Source organism: Ursus americanus, chromosome 5, assembly GCF_024610735.1.
Source record: "Ursus americanus isolate L20-20 chromosome 5, mUrsAme1.1.p, whole genome shotgun sequence".
NCBI lineage: Eukaryota > Metazoa > Chordata > Mammalia > Carnivora > Ursidae > Ursus > Ursus americanus.
The window spans coordinates 44,901,047-44,922,085 of NC_142131.1; the positions used below are offsets into that span (position 1 = coordinate 44,901,047).

The 21,039-nt window shown below is 35.4% G+C and overlaps 1 protein-coding gene and 1 long non-coding RNA gene across 6 annotated transcripts in view; one reads left to right on the plus strand and one right to left on the minus strand.

The window, feature by feature from the left end:
- LOC123790181 (uncharacterized) overlaps positions 1-21,039 on the plus strand; it is a 66,024-nt gene that overhangs the window by 43,520 nt on the left and 1,465 nt on the right. For all 3 annotated transcript variants that reach the window (XR_015724522.1, XR_015724521.1, XR_015724523.1), the window contains one exon: positions 19,899-19,990. This is a non-coding gene — a long non-coding RNA (uncharacterized LOC123790181). The remainder of the gene's footprint in view (positions 1-19,898; positions 19,991-21,039) is intronic.
- Positions 1-21,039, minus strand: part of MAP3K1 (mitogen-activated protein kinase kinase kinase 1) — a 73,092-nt gene that overhangs the window by 5,578 nt on the left and 46,475 nt on the right. For all 3 annotated transcript variants that reach the window (XM_045794321.2, XM_087862140.1, XM_087862139.1), the window contains exons 4-17: positions 19,765-19,965; positions 19,257-19,373; positions 18,736-18,884; positions 13,431-13,552; positions 12,745-12,826; positions 12,456-12,639; positions 10,255-10,533; positions 6,772-6,893; positions 5,106-5,197; positions 4,596-4,785; positions 3,004-4,285; positions 2,489-2,641; positions 1,600-1,762; positions 207-338 (exon numbers count right to left, since the gene is read on the minus strand). In XM_045794321.2, coding sequence (XP_045650277.2) covers positions 207-338; positions 1,600-1,762; positions 2,489-2,641; positions 3,004-4,285; positions 4,596-4,785; positions 5,106-5,197; positions 6,772-6,893; positions 10,255-10,533; positions 12,456-12,639; positions 12,745-12,826; positions 13,431-13,552; positions 18,736-18,884; positions 19,257-19,373; positions 19,765-19,965 — 3,268 coding nt within the window. The remainder of the gene's footprint in view (positions 1-206; positions 339-1,599; positions 1,763-2,488; positions 2,642-3,003; positions 4,286-4,595; positions 4,786-5,105; positions 5,198-6,771; positions 6,894-10,254; positions 10,534-12,455; positions 12,640-12,744; positions 12,827-13,430; positions 13,553-18,735; positions 18,885-19,256; positions 19,374-19,764; positions 19,966-21,039) is intronic.

Genomic DNA, 21,039 nt, shown 5'->3' on the forward strand with positions numbered 1-21,039 from the left:
GAAAAAGTCACAGTCTCTCCGAGAAAGGCAGATTACATGATTCCAAAGCTTCCTTTCACTTCTAATAATTCTAGTGATTTGAGTAACTCAGGAAAAACAATCCCATAGTTGATCTCAAGTTAGAAACTATCAACAAAGGTCCATGTTGTAAAACTACATTTGTTTTCTATTTATTGCTAGTAGGTAGTAATTAAAAGAACTCCTACCTTTGACATCTCTATGAATGATCTGGTTTTCATGGAGATACGAAAGGCCACGAAGTAATTGTTCAGTATAGTTAATAACTACTGATTCCTTGAAGGCTCCATATTTACTGAGCAAATGAGCCACAGATCCCCCTATAAGACAAACATATAATTATCATAAACTCAAGCCAAAATTAAAACTGTTTATTATACTTTGGTTACATAAGCTTGTGCCACAAGAGCTCACATTCACATTTGAAATGTTAAATTTATACTCTGCATCAGAAGTGAAATGGAGTTAAAAACTAACACATTCCCGGAATCTCAAAACCTATCAATTAGACGTTTTCATCAAACTTCCATGAACTATTTTTTTGGAAGGTCAAGATTTCAGAAAGCTTTAAAACAACATTTTGCATGTAATTATTTCTGCAATGTACCATTCACCTCTCTTTTTGACCAAGATATACAAAATACCTCCTTAATAAGACTTAAGTAAACAGTGCTAGTATGTTATTTGGCAGAAGGTAGACAGAAGCCAGACAAGAGAGGAGCCGGAAGATCAGCATTAGGCTTCATATGCTACTGTTTACTAGATCTGTCCTGGGACAGGTCGCAAACTCAATAAACATCGCTGATAAGTACTGATAATAGTCAACCTAAAAACAACAGTCAACGCAGCTACAACCAACATCAGAGGATGTACTAAAGAACGGATATGTAAATAGAAATCCATTCCTTCAGACGCAGAAAATCTAAGAGGTTAAACCAAGCACTTATTCATTCATTACATCCCAAGTTACTTGTTTTACTGTATGTATGGTCTGATACCACACGAAATTCAGTTCTTATTTGTTCAAGTAGATGATAAGGTTCAACTTCATGCTTCAGTGCTAGTTTACCTACAGTTTTTCCAAGTTATATCTTACTTTCATTTTTATATTGTCACGTTAAAATATCTCAAATCTGTCCAATTGATGATGGCCACCTGGAAAAATATGGGTCTTAAACGTAGCAGGTCTTAAAAAAATTATTCCTATAAAACAGTGCTACACAATCATTTAAAAAGAAACACTGAAAAAGTTTGGTAGAGATAATGAATATCTTATTTATATTTAAATGTAAGACAAAATGGGCAACCCAACCCTCTTGGCTCCCCTCCCTCTTTGGGAGCTTTGTTCTATTGCTCAGTAAACTTTGCTTCGCTGCCCATCAATCAATCAATCAATCCATCAATCAGTGTAAGACAAAACGAAGTATTTCCAGTTCATATTATGTTAGGGGTGATTTGCTTTTAGAAATTCAAGCTACTTATTAAAAATAAGTGTTCATTAAACTGTTTTTTCCTAAATTTAGTATCAGCCAGAAGGTTAAATTCCTGTACTGTTACTGGCGATTTAAAACAGGAACATACCTGCCATCCATTCGATGAAGAGATTGTAATTGCTCTTCTCACATGTGGCTCCCAACATCCTAATGATGTTGGGATGATTCAAATGGCTCATCATTCTGATCTCTTCTCTTAATGCTTCCACTACTTCTTCTTGCTCAGAAGATGTATTTCTGACATATGTCACCTGTTTCAATAACCACGTTTACAAAGTTTTGAATTCTGATAAATTTCTATTTACAATTTTCACTAACAATCTGATCTAAAATGGACAAATTCCAATCAGTTTATAGATTGACAGGAGTTGGCATTTATGCTCATGGATGCCATTTAGATACTTTATAAAAAACCAAGTCAAACTCTTAGAAAAGAGAGTCTAGCTTAAGAAGCAGTGAAGTATCGGGAAAAGGGAAAAAACTGGGATGTAGCCAATCCTCCAACACTGTCTAAAGATAGAATGAGAAAAGCCTATTCAGAGAAGAACCAACATAATTTAAAAATGAAAGCTTTATTCTTTTCTTATCTTGATAAGCATGCTAATTATAAAAAGTAAACTACAGTTCCCAAGATGATGCTACACTGGTAACACTGCTAAAAGGAGTATGGAACCATAACTCTTGTTTATAAAAAGCACAAACAAAATCCAAAAACCTCTATGAGGCCCATCGTGATGTTGCATCTTAAAATAATCATGCTTCAACACTATACTTTCAAGGGTCATTTCTACAGCTCATTAAAATAATCATGCTTCAGCTTTTCATTAGAATTCGTGATGCTTTGGCAGTATTTACTCTGAAATTTAGGTTTCTGAGAACTAAAGCATATACACACAGGGACATATCCTTTATTTTTCTTATTTACTCATGCTTCATTTTTATAATTTAAGTCTTTTATGTGCTCACTAGATATTTACCTGTTTAACAGCCATTAAAGTTCCAGTTCCCACATCTTGAGCCTGGTAACAGGAAGAAAATGCTCCAAGGCCTATCTGCTGACCTTTCAGCCATTCAGTGTCTTCTCTGTAAGGCTGTTTTGCTTTGGTATGTCCTGGTAGAGTTTCTGGTGTCTACGTATTAAATGAAAGCAATCTTTTTACTGTTAAGTTAAAAGCGCAAGAGTCTGTAAAATTAGCCTGGCAGAATATTATTCTTGTTCAGTCTGGCTTCCCAGACCACCTATAAAGTTGACCTCTGAAGGCACAGTGTTGATGACCAATGTCAAACGCAGAAGTGATCACCCATTACAGAAGCAACCAGAAATGCCTTTGAAATAGGCAAGTAGTGTTTGTGGTCAAAGCAATGATACAAAACTGCTAATTCTATGTGAAAAACTGCTTCTCATGATTAACTCATGTGAAAAGCATCATTTCTGAGTTAGATTTCTTTTAGCTTGGTCCAAGGAAACTAATCTCTTCAAGACTATACTTACATCCTGTTGAATGATGATGATATCTTCTCCATTTTCAACTTGTAGTTGAGGAACTATGGGAAGGGCATCCTGAGACGCTGACATTGCCATGGCAATTGCTAAAGCTGCTTCTTCTTCAGCTTCCATCTTTTCTTTGCATTTCTGATTATGATTCACATCATCTTTGTAGGTATCATCATTTTCATCCTTTTCAGGAGAGAGTACAGCAACTTCTGACTTAAAAGTTACTGTTGTGTCACTTGAAGGCATAGATGCTTCAAGAAGGTCCTCAATACTGGAGTTGAGCTCTGTATTGACATCTAATCTGCATTTCTCTTCTACTGGGGTGAACACTGTCTCATCACTGGGTATGACAGCATTACTGCTGTTGCTGCTGCTGCCAAAGCTGTCATCACATTGGGCAGTACTGTTCAGATCAAGTGTCATGCTGTTCTTTGAGGCATCTCCCTGTTTACTTGTATTACCTGGGATAGGTCGAGATGGCTTTGGCCTGTGTATATTACTAGAGGGCAGGGGTCTTGACTGAGTAAAGATGGGGGAAAGTTTATCTGAGTCTCTGTTTTCAGAACAGTTTCTCTGGAACTGTAGAGAAAACTTGCGCTGTGTTTGAGGAGATGGCGAAGGTATTTTGCAGGGAATGAATCCCTGAGGTCTATGCTTAGAGACATCTGTTCCAGTGCCAGTTGGTGCAGAGGGGGCAGATGAAGAAGGAGTTGACAAGTGTGGAAACATTAATGGGGAATGATGAGATAAAGGAGAGGTGTTCAAACACTGACTGTGGGGTCTGCCTTTTGTTTGAACCATTGGCTTTGGTTGCTCTATTGTTGTTGAACTGGGAAGTCCTACTGAAATGCTGCCCAGTCTGTCAGTAATGTCCTCCAAATTGGCACTAAGTTTTGTAGCACACAGTCCTTTTCCAGTTTTCTCTAAATGGTCTGTGCGCTCAAGGGAGCTGTTCTCTGTGGTTTCTGGATAGCTGGTAGGGACAGATGCCTGCAAAAAGCTGTCATGTCGACCATCCAAAGTGTCTCCTACGCCCAGCTGGATGGCCTCAGCAATTTCCACCTCATCTGCAATAGCCATCAGACGACGACGCATCCTGGTAAAATGAGTGGAACTGGAAACGTTCAGCATTTCTAATAGTTTTGAAAATACGTGGGGTACTGCAGTAACCATTCTTGCAGAACTCAAATATATCCTCCGGGAGAGTTTACCAACCATTGAGTGGGAATTATCAATGGACTGCAAAGCAAAGGTTAAAAGGGACAGCAGCTTTTTATACCTGAAAGAAAAACAAACACATTCAATTACTAGACAAGTCAAAATTACTGCAAAATATATGCAAATAAAAAGGTACTAATTTACAGCTTATACATTTAAAAAAAGTCATTTCAGAACAAAGGATCTATAAATTTTTAATTACATGGCCTAGACTTGAGGTTTTTATGTCAATCAAAGATTAAGGTATTAGTAACCTATATATGCTCTGTAACTTCTGAGTCTTTCATGAATCTAAAATGTGTCTTTCTTAGAGGGGTGGGGATGGAGTAGAAAGGAAGAACAAAGTAATATATTTGCAGAAGAAAAATTACCTGACTTCAACAGGCTCAGCTTGTGAAACATCAGTACTGACAATATGAGGGTAAAATTCAGCAGGAAATTCCAACAGCAGTCTGTCTATAAGACAGAGGCGACCCAGAAGTTCTTGCCAGTTGTTTGATTCTGTTTGGTTTCCAAGAATACAACTTAAGACATAATCAATACCACCAATACCAATGGATCCTATGAAAAGGAAAGCAAAAATAATTGAAAAACAATGATATTAAAATCTAATAAAGCAAAACATCAAGATAGCGTAATGCCAAGATGAATTTCTTAGGGGTTGTTTGGGTGGCTCAGTCAGTTAAATGGCCAACTCTTGATTTTGGCTGTCTGGCTCTGTGCTCAGCAAGGAGTCTCTTCCCTCTCCCTCTGCCCCCTCCTCTGTGCCAAAGGGACAAAACCCTGTATACAACTGCCCTATCAGAGATTACAGGATTAGACAGTCGGCGAGGGAAAATGGTTAAGACCTGCTATATTATTATTAAGTAAAAAGTGATTACCAGCTTTAAGTATTTCTCTGCCAACTGCCAACTCTCCTGCTTGGCCTTTGCATAATTCCAACAGTGTTGATATAGACAGCTGACTTGTACGACTAAAAATGAAAGAAGAAATGTCAGACTTGGATCTTAGATAAAATACACATTAAAAGGACAATAGTAATGTAATGCTATGTGAAAAGATGGGTAAAAGTTTCCATAAGTGTTTGCTTTTCCACCACTAAAATCACATTAACAATGTCCCTACAAATAATAATATTCATTATTTAAGGTCTAATTTCATAAATTTTACCTCATTTGTGTCAAGCACAGAATTGTTACTAGTGGCTCTGAGAGAGCAAATACTAATTTAAATAGCAAACCAGATAAAAGGCATATTTTGATTATTTCATTAAAATTAAAAAGAAGACTCGTTTTGATTTCTGAATTTTCAGTAAGAATCTCTTGCATTAAAAACAAAATCTTCCCATCCAAAACTTTATATTTTTTTATATAGACTGAGTGGGTTGCAAATACCTTAAAATCTCTACTGTATTTTTTTATAATGTTCTGTCATTGAAGGCACCAGGTAAACAAACCTAATTTTAGTATTTGGGAAAGCACACAATACAACAAATGCCACAAAAGCAATGAAGTGCTCAGAAAAATATGTGCTCTAATCCTGAAAAACTACATAATTTTTCTATACATTTTACAAATTTTACTTGTTAATTTGCCTAATGTTGTTCAGGTATTATAGTATTCTCTCTAAGCAACAAGACAACTCTAATACTTTCAATCCAGAGGCTTGTGTAGAGAAAACAATGGAGGCGGAGGACAGTCTTCATGAAATGAGAAGCAAGTCAAATCTAAGCACCTAGTTTTTGAGACTGGCTACAGACCTATAAACTACATCATGTGACTTAGGAAGGAAGACAAAAGTTGGGCGGAGCAAGCTCCAAATGGGCACAACAAGGGAGACTCAGTGCTTCCTCCCCTGAGATGGGCAGGACATGAAGTGGCAAGAATGCCGTCCAACCTCTGGCGATAGCTGTGCCCACGAAAGCAGTGGGTGGAACACTGGTCTCCTAAAAGCACAGTTTGAGCTTTTTTTTTTTTTTTTTTTTACTACAGTCATGCCTCACTCCTCTACCTGACTATCCCTACCCCTCCAATTAGCTTATTCTTGTTCTTGTCAGTTTTTAAGGATACTGCAGGGCTATATGGGATTTGTTGCTGTTTTTTTGTTTGTTTTTAAGTATAAACTGTCATAGAGTACAATTCCATTACACAGCAAATATGGAATGGTTTTTTTTTTAAGCAGGTGCAATGATGTTATTGGTTCCTATCTTGCATAACTCAGTCTCTAAAATGAGATTATGTATATAACACCTACTGCTCTTTCAACTGGATTTGAGATTAATAATATTACTTTAAGATAAAAGAAAGTCAATCACAACACAGTAATACAGTTACCCATGCAGTTTGTTAGCCTGGTTTTTACTTGTCATTAGTCCTTCTCCCTAGTGTTCAACAGCTTTAAGTGTTACATTTTAATTTCAAATCTTATATTAGAAAACAATATTCAAAGCCTCATTTAATAAACATGAATCAAATACTCACCAGGTGTGAGGCTTGTTGCTAGGCTTTTAATATAAGGGTTTGAAGCAGTTCATCAATAGGGCCTTACCTATTGGCATCTGCACACTTCACTAGGATGGTGTCTACAACAGGCCGGAGAAGTCTCTGCAGTTTGATTCTTTCTGCCAAACTATGGCAAGGAGTATATACTAGCATGGCTCTCAACGTTTTCTGGGAGGAAAAAACTGAAGGTCAGTTTAACTGTTTTTGAAAAGCATCAGAGACCCTGGCATCTGAAAAGCATCTGAGACCATTTAATAAAATAAATAATGATAGAAAAGGATTATAACCCATAAATAAAATAATCCATGAATCCATACTGATACTAATAAATGAATGAATAAATAGATGGGGTACAGGGAAACTCTCTGAACTATTTCTGCAATTTTTGAAGTATGAATTTCAAAATGAGAAGTTAAAAAAGAGCTGCTAATGGCCAAAGCTGGAGTAACAAAAGCAACAAATTAAATGATGATAGTACTGGATTATAATGCACAGATGAAAATAAATACCCATCATCCTATATTGGTATAAATTTTAAAAACTGAATAAATACATAAATGGGAGAAGAGACAGTTCCTTTTGATAGAAGAATTCCAATTAATTAATATAGAAGGAATGAGGGAAATAGAAAATCACCATTAAAACACCATAATAATAACTGCTGTAGGCAAGATCCACTGACAAATGCTTAAATCAGTGGGCAAAATTCTTAACAGAAACAGAGGATATTCACTTAGCCTCAAAGTATCTCCCCCAACACATTTATTAATAGTAATTTTATAGCAAGAAACCTGACAGACATCACCTTAACCAAATGATGAAAGACAGCATCACCAGTAAGAAGACACATCACGTACCCCTTGATACAGTGCACTAAGAATGGCACATTGCCTCTCGTATTCTTATGAAAAATAAACTCAAGCAAATCATGAGAAAATATCAGATAAACCCAAATTGAGGGACATTCTTCAAACTAAGGGGCCACTTTCAAAGTGTCAAGATGTATCCAAGACAAGGAAAGACTGAGGAACCATCACAGATGGGAAGAGATGAAGGTAGCATGGTAACTAAATGCAATGTGAATTTCTGGACTGGATCCTAAAACAGAAAAAAGACATCAATGGAAAAACTAGTGAAAACTGAGTAAAGTCTGTGGCTTAGATGTAAAGGACGCTGCTGCAACAATTGGAGATATCTGAATATGGACTTCATAAGTACACAATATTGTTATTAACACTAAAGTTCCTGAGTCTGCTGATTGCATTGTGGTTATACAGAAGAATGTATCCGTTCTTAAAAGACATACACCAAAATATTTGAGCTGAAATGTCAGGTCGTGATGCCTGCAAATAACTCTCAAATGGTTCAGCAAAGAATTATATATGGTGGTGGGGGGGTGGGGACAGGAAGGACAAAAAGAAAGGGAGAAAGAGAATGGAGAGCTTTAAGGGAAGGAGCCATTTCTGCCTCCACTGTGCATGGCATGCTAAGTAATTATAGAGGAATCAGAATATAGTATGATTCTCAGAGTCCCTTCACAGCTCACAAACTAGACGGGAAACCATCTGAAATTAAGAAGAAACAACCAGACAGTAAGGTAGTACATTGAACAACCAAGTATGCCTGAAGGTTCGTGTTGGAAAATAGTAAGAGAAGAGGTAAAAAGTTGGGCTAAGTACATTGATCTTTACAGTACCGTGGTCCCTGGATATTCTACATGAAAATACAGACCATGGTAAGATAGATTTGGGAAATAATGCATTGTACTTCTTGCTCTTATAAATTCCTAAAGTACATTAGCTTACTGAAGGTTAAGGTTCCCTTGCAGTGAACAGACCCAGTTAACTCATGTAATTCATTGTTCATCAATTTTAACCAAACACAGAACTCTTTCTTCAGGGGAAGTTTTCATAATCCTGCCAAACTGCCATGGAATATGCTTTTGGAAATGCTGCTAAAGCAACAGAATCCTCTAAGGGTTTTTTTTTTTTTTTTAAGATTTTGTTTATTTATTTGACAGAGAGAGAAAGCCAGCGAGAGAGGGAACACAAGCAGGGGGAGTGGCAGAGGAAGAAGCAGGCTCCCAGCCGAGGAGCCTGATGTGGGGCTCGATCCCAGAACGCCGGGATCACGCCCTGAGCCGAAGGCAGACACTTAACGACTGAGCCACCCAGGCGCCCCCTCTAAGGGTTTCTAACCTAGGGAATAATCAAAGTGGTCTTCAAGGAATACTGATGGCTACTATATAGTCAGTGTTCTTAAAATGTCACAGACATTACGGCTAGAGGTTTTATACAATCTCACTTCAAACCTAAGAGGTAATATTTTCATTATTTTATATGTGAGAAAGCTGAAATTTAATGAGTCCTAAAGTCACACTGCTAGCAAATGGGAAGAACGAGAATTTGAATCAAGGTCTCTATAATCTTGACCTTATGTTCAGCCTGCCTGGGCTAGTCCCAGTTAACTAGCAGATTATTCAAGTATCCTAGCTAAGATGATAAATTATGACATCACTCAGTTCTGACTCCAAATTCATATTCATACCCATCAGTCTATACTACCTCTCAAAAAGAAGATTCATTGGGCATAGTTGTTACAGGATGGATTGGAAAAAGACCAAGAGTGAAAGCAGAGAGATTAATGAGTTTTAGAAAACGAATTAGGTAAGAATTATTCTAAAGCAGTGGTTGTGAACTGGGGCAATTCTGACCCTGAGGGGACACTCAGCAATGCCTGGAGACATTCTTGGTTGTCATGAAGGAGGTGGGAAGGGGAGGGGGGGTTTGCTACTAGTATCTAGTGGGTAGAGGCCAGGGATGCTGCTGGACATCCTGCAGCGCACAAGCCCGCACCCTTGCGCCCAACAAATAATTATCTGGCTCAATGTCAACAGTGTTGAGGTTGAGAAACCCTGTTCTAAAGATATGTATACTCAGAATGGAGAAAGTAGCCTCCAAAATTACAAATTAAATAACAACCTCATCATTTCATCCCGCTCATGAAAGACAACTTCTAATAGTTTCAATTAGAAAAACAACTCAGTCATCTATGTCATGGAACCCTCCTCTGTGAAGAGGATCCTGAATTTCCATACAACAATGTTTATTAATAATCAGTTCTCCTTAATGCCTAATATCAAATTTTTAAAAAATCAAAGTAACTATGATCACTTGCTATCCCATTAAGCATTTTTAATTTGATCATGTGTAAGATGTAAGGAAAATTTAAAGATATGAATAGCAAGACATGGCTATTTTAGGGGAGAAAAGTAAACAGTATATAAGAAAACCTGAATAGATTAAAACAAGTAAAATCCAAATGAAGAGATTAAATGGAAAATTGAAATTTCTTGGGATTATGGAATAAAAATTTGGATTTTCCAAAATTAAATCAGGTAAAGTAGTTTCACTGGATCTTAGGAGTGACATCTATAAGTTCTAAAAAAAAAAAAAAAAAAAAAAAACCCAAAACAAACAATACAAAAAACCCACCCATAATGCTTTGGTTATGTAATAAAGCTACTTACTAAAGCAGCAACGTACACTTTGTAGACAGGGTCACCACAGACCATGGACAAAACGTTGCAGCATGCCTCTACCACGTCTCCTGAGATACTGGTCTGGGAAGACCCACTGCTGGCTCCAGCACTCGGGCTGCTTCTACCGTTGCTCCCAGAATTTCCAGTGCTCTCCCCATTTGCCAATAGCAGAGCCCCACTAACATCGTGGGAAAGACGCCTGAGAGCCATCTCTCTTACATTCCAGTTTCTAGAAAATAAGCAGCCAACGAGTTCCATTCCAAATACCTATAGTCAAACAAACACAATGAATTCAATATGGAGAAAAACTGATGAACCTCAAGTATTTGAAAATAAGCATGATTTTTGATTACTAAAGGAAAGTTGTGGACATTTCTTAAATCTCACCAATCCACATAATTTGAAATTATGTCCAGCCACTTAAAAATCAGAAGGAGGAATTTTATATTTAAGTTGAATTGGTAATTATCCAAACTCCTTAACATTTATTAGCTCAAATAAAATTAAGAGTGAACTCCATTAAGTAATTAGATGGATATGTATATGTTTCTGTACTCTTATGCTTATGACAAAAAAATCTGTAAAGAACCCCAACTTTGTATTTGTATTAAGGTAGTTACAGAGAAAAAACTGAAGCAAGATAAAGCCAAATCAAAAAAGGCACTGGAGTGTCCAAGAGATACAGAGTATTTTTCTTACAAATGACAGTGGTAAGTTAAAAACTTTTAAAGTGATTTTGTCTTGCAGAAAAAGGTTAAAGAAAAAAAAAAAAACCCTCAACAAAATAGTTGGAACTATAACAAAGGGGTGAAAAATTCTAAAGGAAAAAGAAAAAAACTCGTGTTCAAATCAGCAAATCACGAAGCCTGTAAAGACCAAGAGTCACTAAATAAAGGAAAGGGTACATGGTCTTGACATTATGGGCCAATTAGCTAAAAGTAAACTTAAAACCTAAGGTAACTTACCATATGAAAAATTTCTGAATTTTAGAGATGAATAAACACAATTTTAGGGCAAATAAATGATGACTTACTTAAGTGTGTTCTGTTACAAGGTGACAGTAAAGGAGAATAAATCAACTAGAATATGGTCATCTTATATGCCCGGCATGCAGTGTTAAATAGCATACCATGACCTAAGTCTTAATTGTTTTATATCATATCCTTAATAAAATACTAGGAGTAGATAGCGTACTCCAGCCTAAAGCTTAAGCACAACTCACTACACCACTGCCTTGAAAGAATGGCATCCAGTAGCTCCTAAGTATCAACTCTGAGAGTTCTTTTGACGGCTCGTGAGGGGGCAGGTGAGGGCCTATGTGCAGTACCATTAATGAATCAGATAAAAGAAATAAGGTATGTTTATTAATTTTGCAAATTTTATTAGATTCAGGATAGGTTACTTACATGCTGAGAAAAGAGAATTCAAAAGCTGCAGGACTATAATAGTCATAAAAAGAAAAAGGAAATCCTAATGACATGAGCTGAATGAGTTTGTTTACAAATTTAATAGTATTAAACAGAATTTAACAGATTATTGAAAACATTTTACTTCACTACTGTCTACTGGAGACATTGTTTAGTTTGGGATGCTACATTCTTAAAAAATAATAGTAAGCAGACAACAACAAAGAAAATTACTAGAATCCAACCAACCAATAGAAATTCCTATTTACTGAGGAAGAAAACACATTTCATCAGAAGAGAAAGTAAAAACAGAAACTGTCCTTACAATTACAAATAAAAATGGCTAATATAAGTAAAAAAACCTACATTTTTCCCCTTATTCATCCACTCAGCAATTATTAAGCACCTACTATATGCCATGAGGATACAGAAAAGAGAAGTTGAGTTTAAATGGTAATAAAGAAGAAAAATGACAGAAATTCTTAGAAGTGGGATGAAACATTTGAACAAGTTAGCATTGAAGAAGTCTAGTGTCTATCCCTAGATAATCCTGATGTCTGATGGTTCAGAAAGAGATTTTTCTAGCGATGGGAGGTGAGACTCCAAGAATTTTCAAAGTTTAAACTCTATAATAAGAGTGTTAACACCAGAGGTAGAATTTTCAATCCAATTATCAGTCATGAGGGAGGCAAGCGAAAGTACTTTAAGTTATCAACAACTGGGAGATAGCTACATTAATTGGTCTATAAAGGCTTATTTGAGAAATGAAGACTAAGAACTTACCTGAATCCATGGCTCAGCTAAATCTTTGTAAGCAGGAGGAATCTGCTGAGCTCCATAATGAGTAAGGTTAAAATTGCTCTCCTGACTCCTTCGTTGTGATCCAGCCAAAGGCTGCTGCTGTATGGTTTGCTGCTGTGCAGCTCTCAGGGAAGAAGGGGAATCCACGGGGCTTGACAACTCGTGGCTAAATGAAAAATTAACCAAATCTTGTTAGAAGATTTAAAGAACACTTTGAGAACATTTTTATTTTTTATTAAACATATCCAAATCATTAATTCAAAATCGTTACCTATAGAAATCATGAGATCTCCACTTAGACCTACAAAGGGGACATATTAAAGGTTCTCTATTTCTTCTACATTCTTCTGCCCCTGAAAAATTAAAGGAAAAAAACTTAAAAAAAATATAAATGCTTAACATTAAATAACTATATATAATAATTGCTGCTAATGGCTAGTATAGGTTTATATCGAAGGAACCTCAAAAAATAATTTGATGTATTTACCTAGAAGCAGGCAAACAGAGGATGTAAAATTATTCTGATGTGCGTACCTTTTGCAAATGCTATTTTTTTTAGTTACAACATGTATTTTGCAAACTATTTTTTAAACATTCTTCCCACTTGATTACCTGATAATGTCATTCCAAAACGTGCTTTCATGTTATCCTGTCATGCCTGCCCGTCTTCTACCTCCTCACCTCCACTAATGCCTTCCAGACCAGAATTATGTTTTTAATTCTGTGCATGCCTTCCATTACTACATGTATCACACTGTGTTACATTTCTTCGCTCACAAAGCTCATCTCCTAACAGATCCTAAACTCCAATTCGTTGAAAACTTTACTTAAGGGCCTAGATATACTTCTTTTCTTCTCTCCCCAGGCTCCCCAAAGTCATGTTAAAATCCTAGATAATACAGTTGACTCCTAGAGTAACTGTGCTGAGGAAGCACAGGGAGAAGAAGAGCCACATACAGATTGACATGCAGTGGTGATGTAGCTTGTTCCTGCAGCCGTCTTCGCACACGGTGAGACTCTCTTCATCAAGCATGCCCAGCAAGCAAATAGGACACATCTGTTCCTCCTCATCTTTTATACTATGAGGAAAGGGAAAGAAAAGCATTAAATGCTAAAGAATATAATACAGAATTAACACCATAGCTAAAACAATTTTGGATTCTTTACAATATGAAAAAACTAATTAGAAATTCTTGTTAGGAGCATCTTCTGTAGAACTATTTGAGAAATATTTTTTTCTCCTACTACTATACAGTAATTTTAAATAAGATTCGTACCACTAGTATTTATAGATTGTGGGTATGAGTTAACCTTTCCTTGCTATAGATACAATTCAGTATAGGAAGTACAATCTTAGAGACCTCTGTAGCTCCACAATTCTGCTGTTGTACTTTTTAAACAAACTGCTTTAAGGTTTGACTACAAAGATGCGACATGCCAATAGTTTCAAGATTTCAATTATTGGAAAGGACCTTAGAGCTCATCTATTCCATGTAAGTTTGAAGGCCCATCACAGGTACTTTTTGGGGGTCCATAAACTGGTCCAACTTTCCTAGAAACTAAGCTAGAAACATATGTCACACTGTTAATAAGCAAACCCTTTCAACTAGACTTCTAGGAATATATCATAAGGAAATAGACAAAATAATAAGCATACACACACACACACAGACACACACAAAAGAATGTTCACTGCAGTATTTAGCATAAAGAAAAAAAACAACCAAATGAACATCAAAAGGTTAAAAAAAAAGTACACCCACACACTGTAAAGCTTTTACAAAGGATCTAAGACATTCATAAATAATGACAGACATCCACAATATACTATATAGTGAAAAAAAAAAGACAGCATGACAGAATTCTAATTCTTACAGAATGATTCCAATTTATGGCAAAATTGCAACTTTATTGTGTATATTTGAAGTATACTGTATATACCTGAATATTCTTAATACACAAAGTGCTTTTAAAAAATCAGTAAGAAAAATACTAATAATTCAATAGTAAAATGGGCAACGAAGATAAAGAGGAAATTGAAATGAAAAATACAAATAGCCAATTATGAAAAACGAAGTACAAAATGCATATTAATGAAACTGTATCTTTTTTTTTTAATAACCTGATTGACAAAATTTAGGTTGGTAACATCTGGCCTTGATATTGGCACAGGAAAACAAGTTCTCATATATACTACTGGTGGGAGTAAAAACTGAAATTTTTGGAAAGGAATGTGCTAGTATTTCTTAAATTATTTAATGTACATATGCATGACCTAAAAAACCTATTTTCTAGGATGCCATCCTACGGAGTTATTTGGAATATATAAACAAAGAAAATTTACTGCATTAATAGGGAAAAAATTAGGTGTACTAGATGTCTTAATTATGGCAATGGCAAAATAAATTGTGGTATATCTACATAATCTTATACAGCCATGAAAAGAAAGTAGTGGATATTTTTGTACTGACTCAGGAAAATGGTCCTGGTATCTAAAGTTTAAAAAAAATCAAGTTTCAGATCAAAATATAAAGCATGACTTTTATATTTGTTTAAAAAACAAAAATGAGAGAATTATTGAGGAGGGTGTGTGTGTGTATAAAAAAACAATGTGAGGAAGAGTTTTATTTCCTTTATTTAATTTTTGAAAGTTGTATTAAACTGTTAACGGGTTATTTTGTACGCAGCCCAGACTGGCGAGAGAAGTTTTGTTTTATATTTTATAAATTTTGGTTGAACCTTCACAATGTCATGAGTGGCTTTTAAAAATCAGTAACAATATTTCCATTACAATATACAGACTAGGTTCTGAGATGTTAAATAAGTTGCCAAAGACCATAAAAATCAGTGTGCGGTAGGCTTTGAGGAGAATATTTCATAATCTACCTACCCCAACAAATTCGAGTCTACTAAGTTCACGCTTTTCTTTGGACCTAATATTACACTTCTACGACCTTAAGCTATAATTCCTGAAAAACAGGTCTGAATGACAGCAAGGTAACAGTTTTCTTTAAAGACTTTCATAAAAGCTGAACAAACAGGTCCAAAAAGTCATTATGCATGATTCCTGAGGTGAAGGTGGACATACTAGTCTCTTTCCCTCCTGATTATCTGCCCCTTTGCTTTATCTCTTTTCATAATTATGGAGCTATGTGGAATGGGGAAGTGCTGTCAAAATATGCATGCGGTAATGACAAAAATGAACAGAAACATGGCAGAAATGATTTGTACAACAATCTGTGATAAGAAATATTAATGGCAGAGATGATCCCAGGTCAAGTAACTTTCAAATTACACCAAAAATAGCTTATTCAAATGACTTAGAAGAAAAAAATAAAATTCCAAAATGTAGTCCAACTGCACATACAGCTTATTACTCAAACGCTTTTCTGACTTTGGCATCCATTTATTGTTGGACATGAATTGTTTCTGTACTTTCACATTTTAAGAAACCGGTAGAAACATTTTTGTGCCCACCTCTTCTTTGTTTCACATTTCCTTTATAACAATTTTTTCAGAAGTCACTTGAGAGCAGGGGTTAGCATACTACAAGGGGATCAAATTAGCCTGTTCCAGCTTTTGTAAATAAAGTTTTATTGGAACACAGCCACACCCATTCATTCACTTATCCTCTATGGCTATTTCAACTACAAGGGCAGAGAGAGGTGAGTAGTTGTGACAGAGACCTGATAAACCTTAAAGCCCAGACCTGATAAACCTTAAAGCCCAAAGTATTTAAAGTATAAAAAAGTCACCCATAATAATGCCACCTATTAATAACCATTAAAATTCTTACTCATTATGTATGTACTCACAATACCTTTATATATAAAGATTGGGTTCAGACATAACATGCAGTATTATAACCTGGATTTTGTTTCATGCCATTCAGTATTCTTCAGAAGCATAAAGATTTACTTATTTATTTGAGAGAGAAAGCACAAGACAGCAAGCGCCAACAGGGGAAGGGGCAGTAAAAACTGGAAAGAATCTGCAGCAGACTCCCTGATGAGCTCAGAGCCTGAGAGGGCTCAATCTCACAATACTGAGATCATGACCTGAGCTGAATTCAAGAGTCGGATGCTTAACCAACTGAGCCACGCAGGCGCCCCAGAAGCGTAATTTTAACAGCTGCATGAACTGTTCCTAATATGGGTATACTTTAGCCATTCCCTTGCTGGATATTTAAGCTGTTCTCAATTTTTTCCATAATACTATGACAGAGGGTCATATATATAAATCTTGTGCATTTCTCAGATTAAAATTTTTTGTCAAGGAAAGTACATTTACTGCATCAACAAATATAAACATTTAAAAAACCACATTATTTTTTTCCAGAAAGACTACAGAACTTGACATACAGTGAAGCAAATCCTTGTACAAGAACTGAATTGTCTCATGACAAAGTCTCTACTAATTATCTAAATATATTTGGTATCTTTTTTTTTTCATGACCATTTCCTTAGTTATTATGTTAACTAAACCATTTTCATGTTTGTTAGCCTTTTGAAATTCTTTTGTGAATATTCTCTTCATGCCCTTTGCCCATTTATGTACTAGGGCCTTAGGTTCCTGTTTATAGCTTTTTTTTTTTTTTTTTTTGGGGGGGGTAAAGTTTTTAAAGTATATTCAATTTGTCCCAATTCTGGCTTTTGTTGTTTCATATATAAATTAATATTAACACAATGCAATCAGGTCTCCAGACAAATTTTCTGTATTTTTTTTAATTATAGTCTTTAAATATAAAAATTTGTGATTACATGAAACATTAACCTACTTACCTACACAGTATAATCTCAGTTTATCAAGATGACAGCTTCAGTGGTTCCCCCCACGGATACATTAATCCAAATGAATTAATAAAACCTCCATATTATGGCCAGCCCATATTTGGACAGTATCCTCGTTTTTTAGAGAGAAACTTTCAACTATGGCTACCCAGTTTTAAACATTTCTTGTGAATCACAAGGAGAATGGCTCCAGAGTAAGTTTGGGTCAGGAAGCTCAAGAAATGAAGCTCATTATTTCATCTATTTAGAAGAGATAAGGAGTAAGGTTCTGCTTCTGCCTTTGCTCAACTGAGCTGCATGACCTCTTTTGGCTTCAGAGTTATCACTGAACCATGTATACTAGAAATCTCTAATTCCCAAATCATTTAATCAAAAATAAGAAAATTTAAACATTTATTTTTCCCTTAGGTGTCTCCTTTCTTTTCTTCACAGATCCCTTGACCTGATTACTTTCTTTTCTTCATGAATTGTGAAGTAGTAATAATACTTAAAAAAATTGCTGGGATGAAGATGGGACTCAATCACTTAGACTAGTGCTTCTTGAACAGGTGCCTCAGGAACATATAGGAGGTGCCCTTTTCAGAGAAGCAGCATTCCTTTCTGGAGTAATTTAAGAAACTCATTTTTACATTAAAACCAATGAAGAAACCCAATAAAGAACTTGGTAAAGAAAGAAGATTCACATGAGAATTTTTTTCACACCTGTCATTTTGGGCTATATCTCAGATCCTTCAGCATTACGTGTTCATTCTTATTAATAACCAGCTAGGCAATGGAAGAGTTTGAGAAGCGCTGCAGATTTTAAATAACTGATTAATGGCTACTGTATCTCTTAATTACAAATGATTAGTCTGTTTAGAAGAGCATCCTTGTGTTCTCACAAGTAGAACAGCCAGTAATGAGGATTCTATGAAGATATCTATGAAAGAAGTAGTGATGTCATTCATACAATTTAAAGAGCCTACATTGGAAAGTGATTTTGGAATACCACTTTGGCTTGTATATAATCTGTTTATAAAAGAACTAAAGACATATTTTTTACACAGTGCCTCAGCTTCATTGTCTGCAAAAGAGTGATAAAACCTACGTAATGAGGTTGGTATATGAACAGAATGAGACACCATATTAGGTGCTTGGCAAAAAGTAATGATTGATAAACAGTAGCCCCTTATATTTTATACTTGCCACCTGATTCTTATGGAATGACAATTATATTCTGATTTTTAAGGTGCCATTTTTCAACAGTGTAGTTTTTCAGGATGTAAAGTCCATATGTATGTATGCATATATGTGTGTATACACACACATACCCAGAAGACCTTTGATATTGTTTACCCCTGATTTTAACTTCAAAGCCAAGATTCAGTATGTAAATTATTTTAGAAGAACTTAACAAGTAGATATAAAAAATTACCTCTAAAATTAAAAAGTAACAGTGGATTAATGCTTTTAATTCCTTAAAAAGTACTAACCTGTTTTCTGAACTAGATGTAGAAGTACTAGATGATGACAATGTATGAGAATTTGACATGCGTGAAACAAACTTCTGGATGGTGTTACGAGATGGAGCTTTGATCCTTGAGCTACGCCTACTGTGATATTTCTGGAACAAACTTTCAACCTAACAAACATTGAAAAAAGATAGTAACAATGATATTTGTGCCATAATATACATATAAAGAGTTCTAGAGGTTGAACTTTTTTTTCATAAATTTTTCACAAGCTAATTTAGGAGCTTCAAAAATAAGAATATATATAGCTTACTAAGGACAATATTTTTTACTGCAGGTCAGTGTTTACTTTCTTTTCCATCTGGAAGAAAAAACTAATTAGTCAAAGGATTATAAAAGATAAGCCTCAAATAATTCTTAAATATCTTCACACCTTCAAAGTGACCACTGTCTATTTAAATTTAGAGCTCATGGAAAATTGTCAGGAATGAGCCATAAAAATGTGTTAGCAATTTTACTCTAAAGCATTTATTAAAAATTACCTCAAAATTCTTTAAAGTTTTTCTCCATAACATTGGGTCTGAAGGTTCTAGTTGAAACACCCGAAGCATAACAAACAACAGATGAATACAAAATGTTCCACGCCCACAGCTGCAGTTCTAAAGAGTTAAAAGAGAACCTAGGGTAATAAATCTGTGGTTCTATTAGAATTCCTAAGATCACTTTTTTTTATATTTCCAAGGTTAACAAAGTTTCTATTAATTTGCTTCATTACTCTTAGATATATAAGGATATGTAGGAAAAGTCTACACCGTGACTTAATCTCTCATTTTTGGTGAATTTATTAAATTTGTATTCTAAAGTATATTGAGTCATATTAGAGACTGTTAAAAATACATTAAATAAAAATGTTTATTAGCCCAAAATATATTTTAAATTCAGTTTAGTTAACTAAAGAGAATTAACTGATCTAAATTTAAGAATGTTGTAGTACCTACATTTGAGTTAATACCAGATACTTATAAGATGTAAAATGGTGAAAAACCCTACCTGAGGCCCGATAAACACCCGGTATTTATTATCTGGGCTGTCTCCTCCAATCAGGAAAGAGTTGGGTCCTATTTGTTGCAGTAAGTACAGCCTGGCCCGCATAACTTTGTTTACACGGCGGTTTGTCTCCTCAGGGCTGTATGGTGAGAAGCCATCCGGTGAAGGGGCTCTTCGAGGTGGTGTGATTCGCCCACTCTGAAACTTCACAGCATTGTTTCTGTATTAGGTAAATTGCTTACTTCTTGATAAGAAACAATTACCTAAAAAGGGTTATACCAGAAGGCCATGTGGCATTTTATATTCTGAAAAAATGCCCCAAAATATAATGGGACAAAATGCGTTTTGCAAATGCTTTTTATCTAACATATGCATCCCAAGTAAACTTCTAAAATCTCAGTCAACCTTATAACTAATGATAAATATTTGGCTGAGTAAGACAACCATGTGGTAATTTTACAAAATGTAAATATTTGAGTTCTTTGAAAAGAATTATGTAAACGAAGATTAAAAGCATAAAAATTCATCCATAAGCAAGCAAAATGACTTGTTTCTAGTGACAAAAATCAAACATCTGATTTCCTGGCTTCCACTTAAGGTGTTACTAAATGCTTTTTTGCAACTGGTAGTGCATAAACACCACCGTGGAATTCCGCCCGTGGTACGCTGTAGAGAACTAATGGCAAGTGACGTTCCCCAGATTAAGATGTTTTACTGAAGGCTAAATCTCGTGTGGTGAAGGTGATATAGATCACTCATTTCACGCCATTGATTCCCCTAGAACTTGGTCTTTCTATCAACGCGCAGTGGAAATTCTAGTTCTTTCTGATGCCTAGTTTAATTGTTAAAGATAATAAATGTTGGTGAGAACATGAAGGATTAGAACCTTCATACAGTTCTGGTGGGAAAATAAAATGGTACAGCTGGTTTGGAAAACATGAGCCAGCAATTCCACTTCCAGGTATAAGCCCAAGAGAAGTGAAAAGATATGTACACAGATTCATACTAAATGTTCTCAACAGCATTACTCATAATAACCAAAGAGTGGAAACAACTCAGACGTCCATCAACTAACGAATGGATAAATCAAATGTGTATATCCATACAAAAGAATGTTATTCTATAATTAAAAATGGAGTACTTCCAAACAGAATTACAGAGAACTGGGTCAATCAGAAATTAATTTTGAATGTTAAACAAACAAAACAAGAATGATACGGCATAGCTAATATTTTTGTGTTAATATATGTATGTGCATGGGAAAAAGCAATGCACACA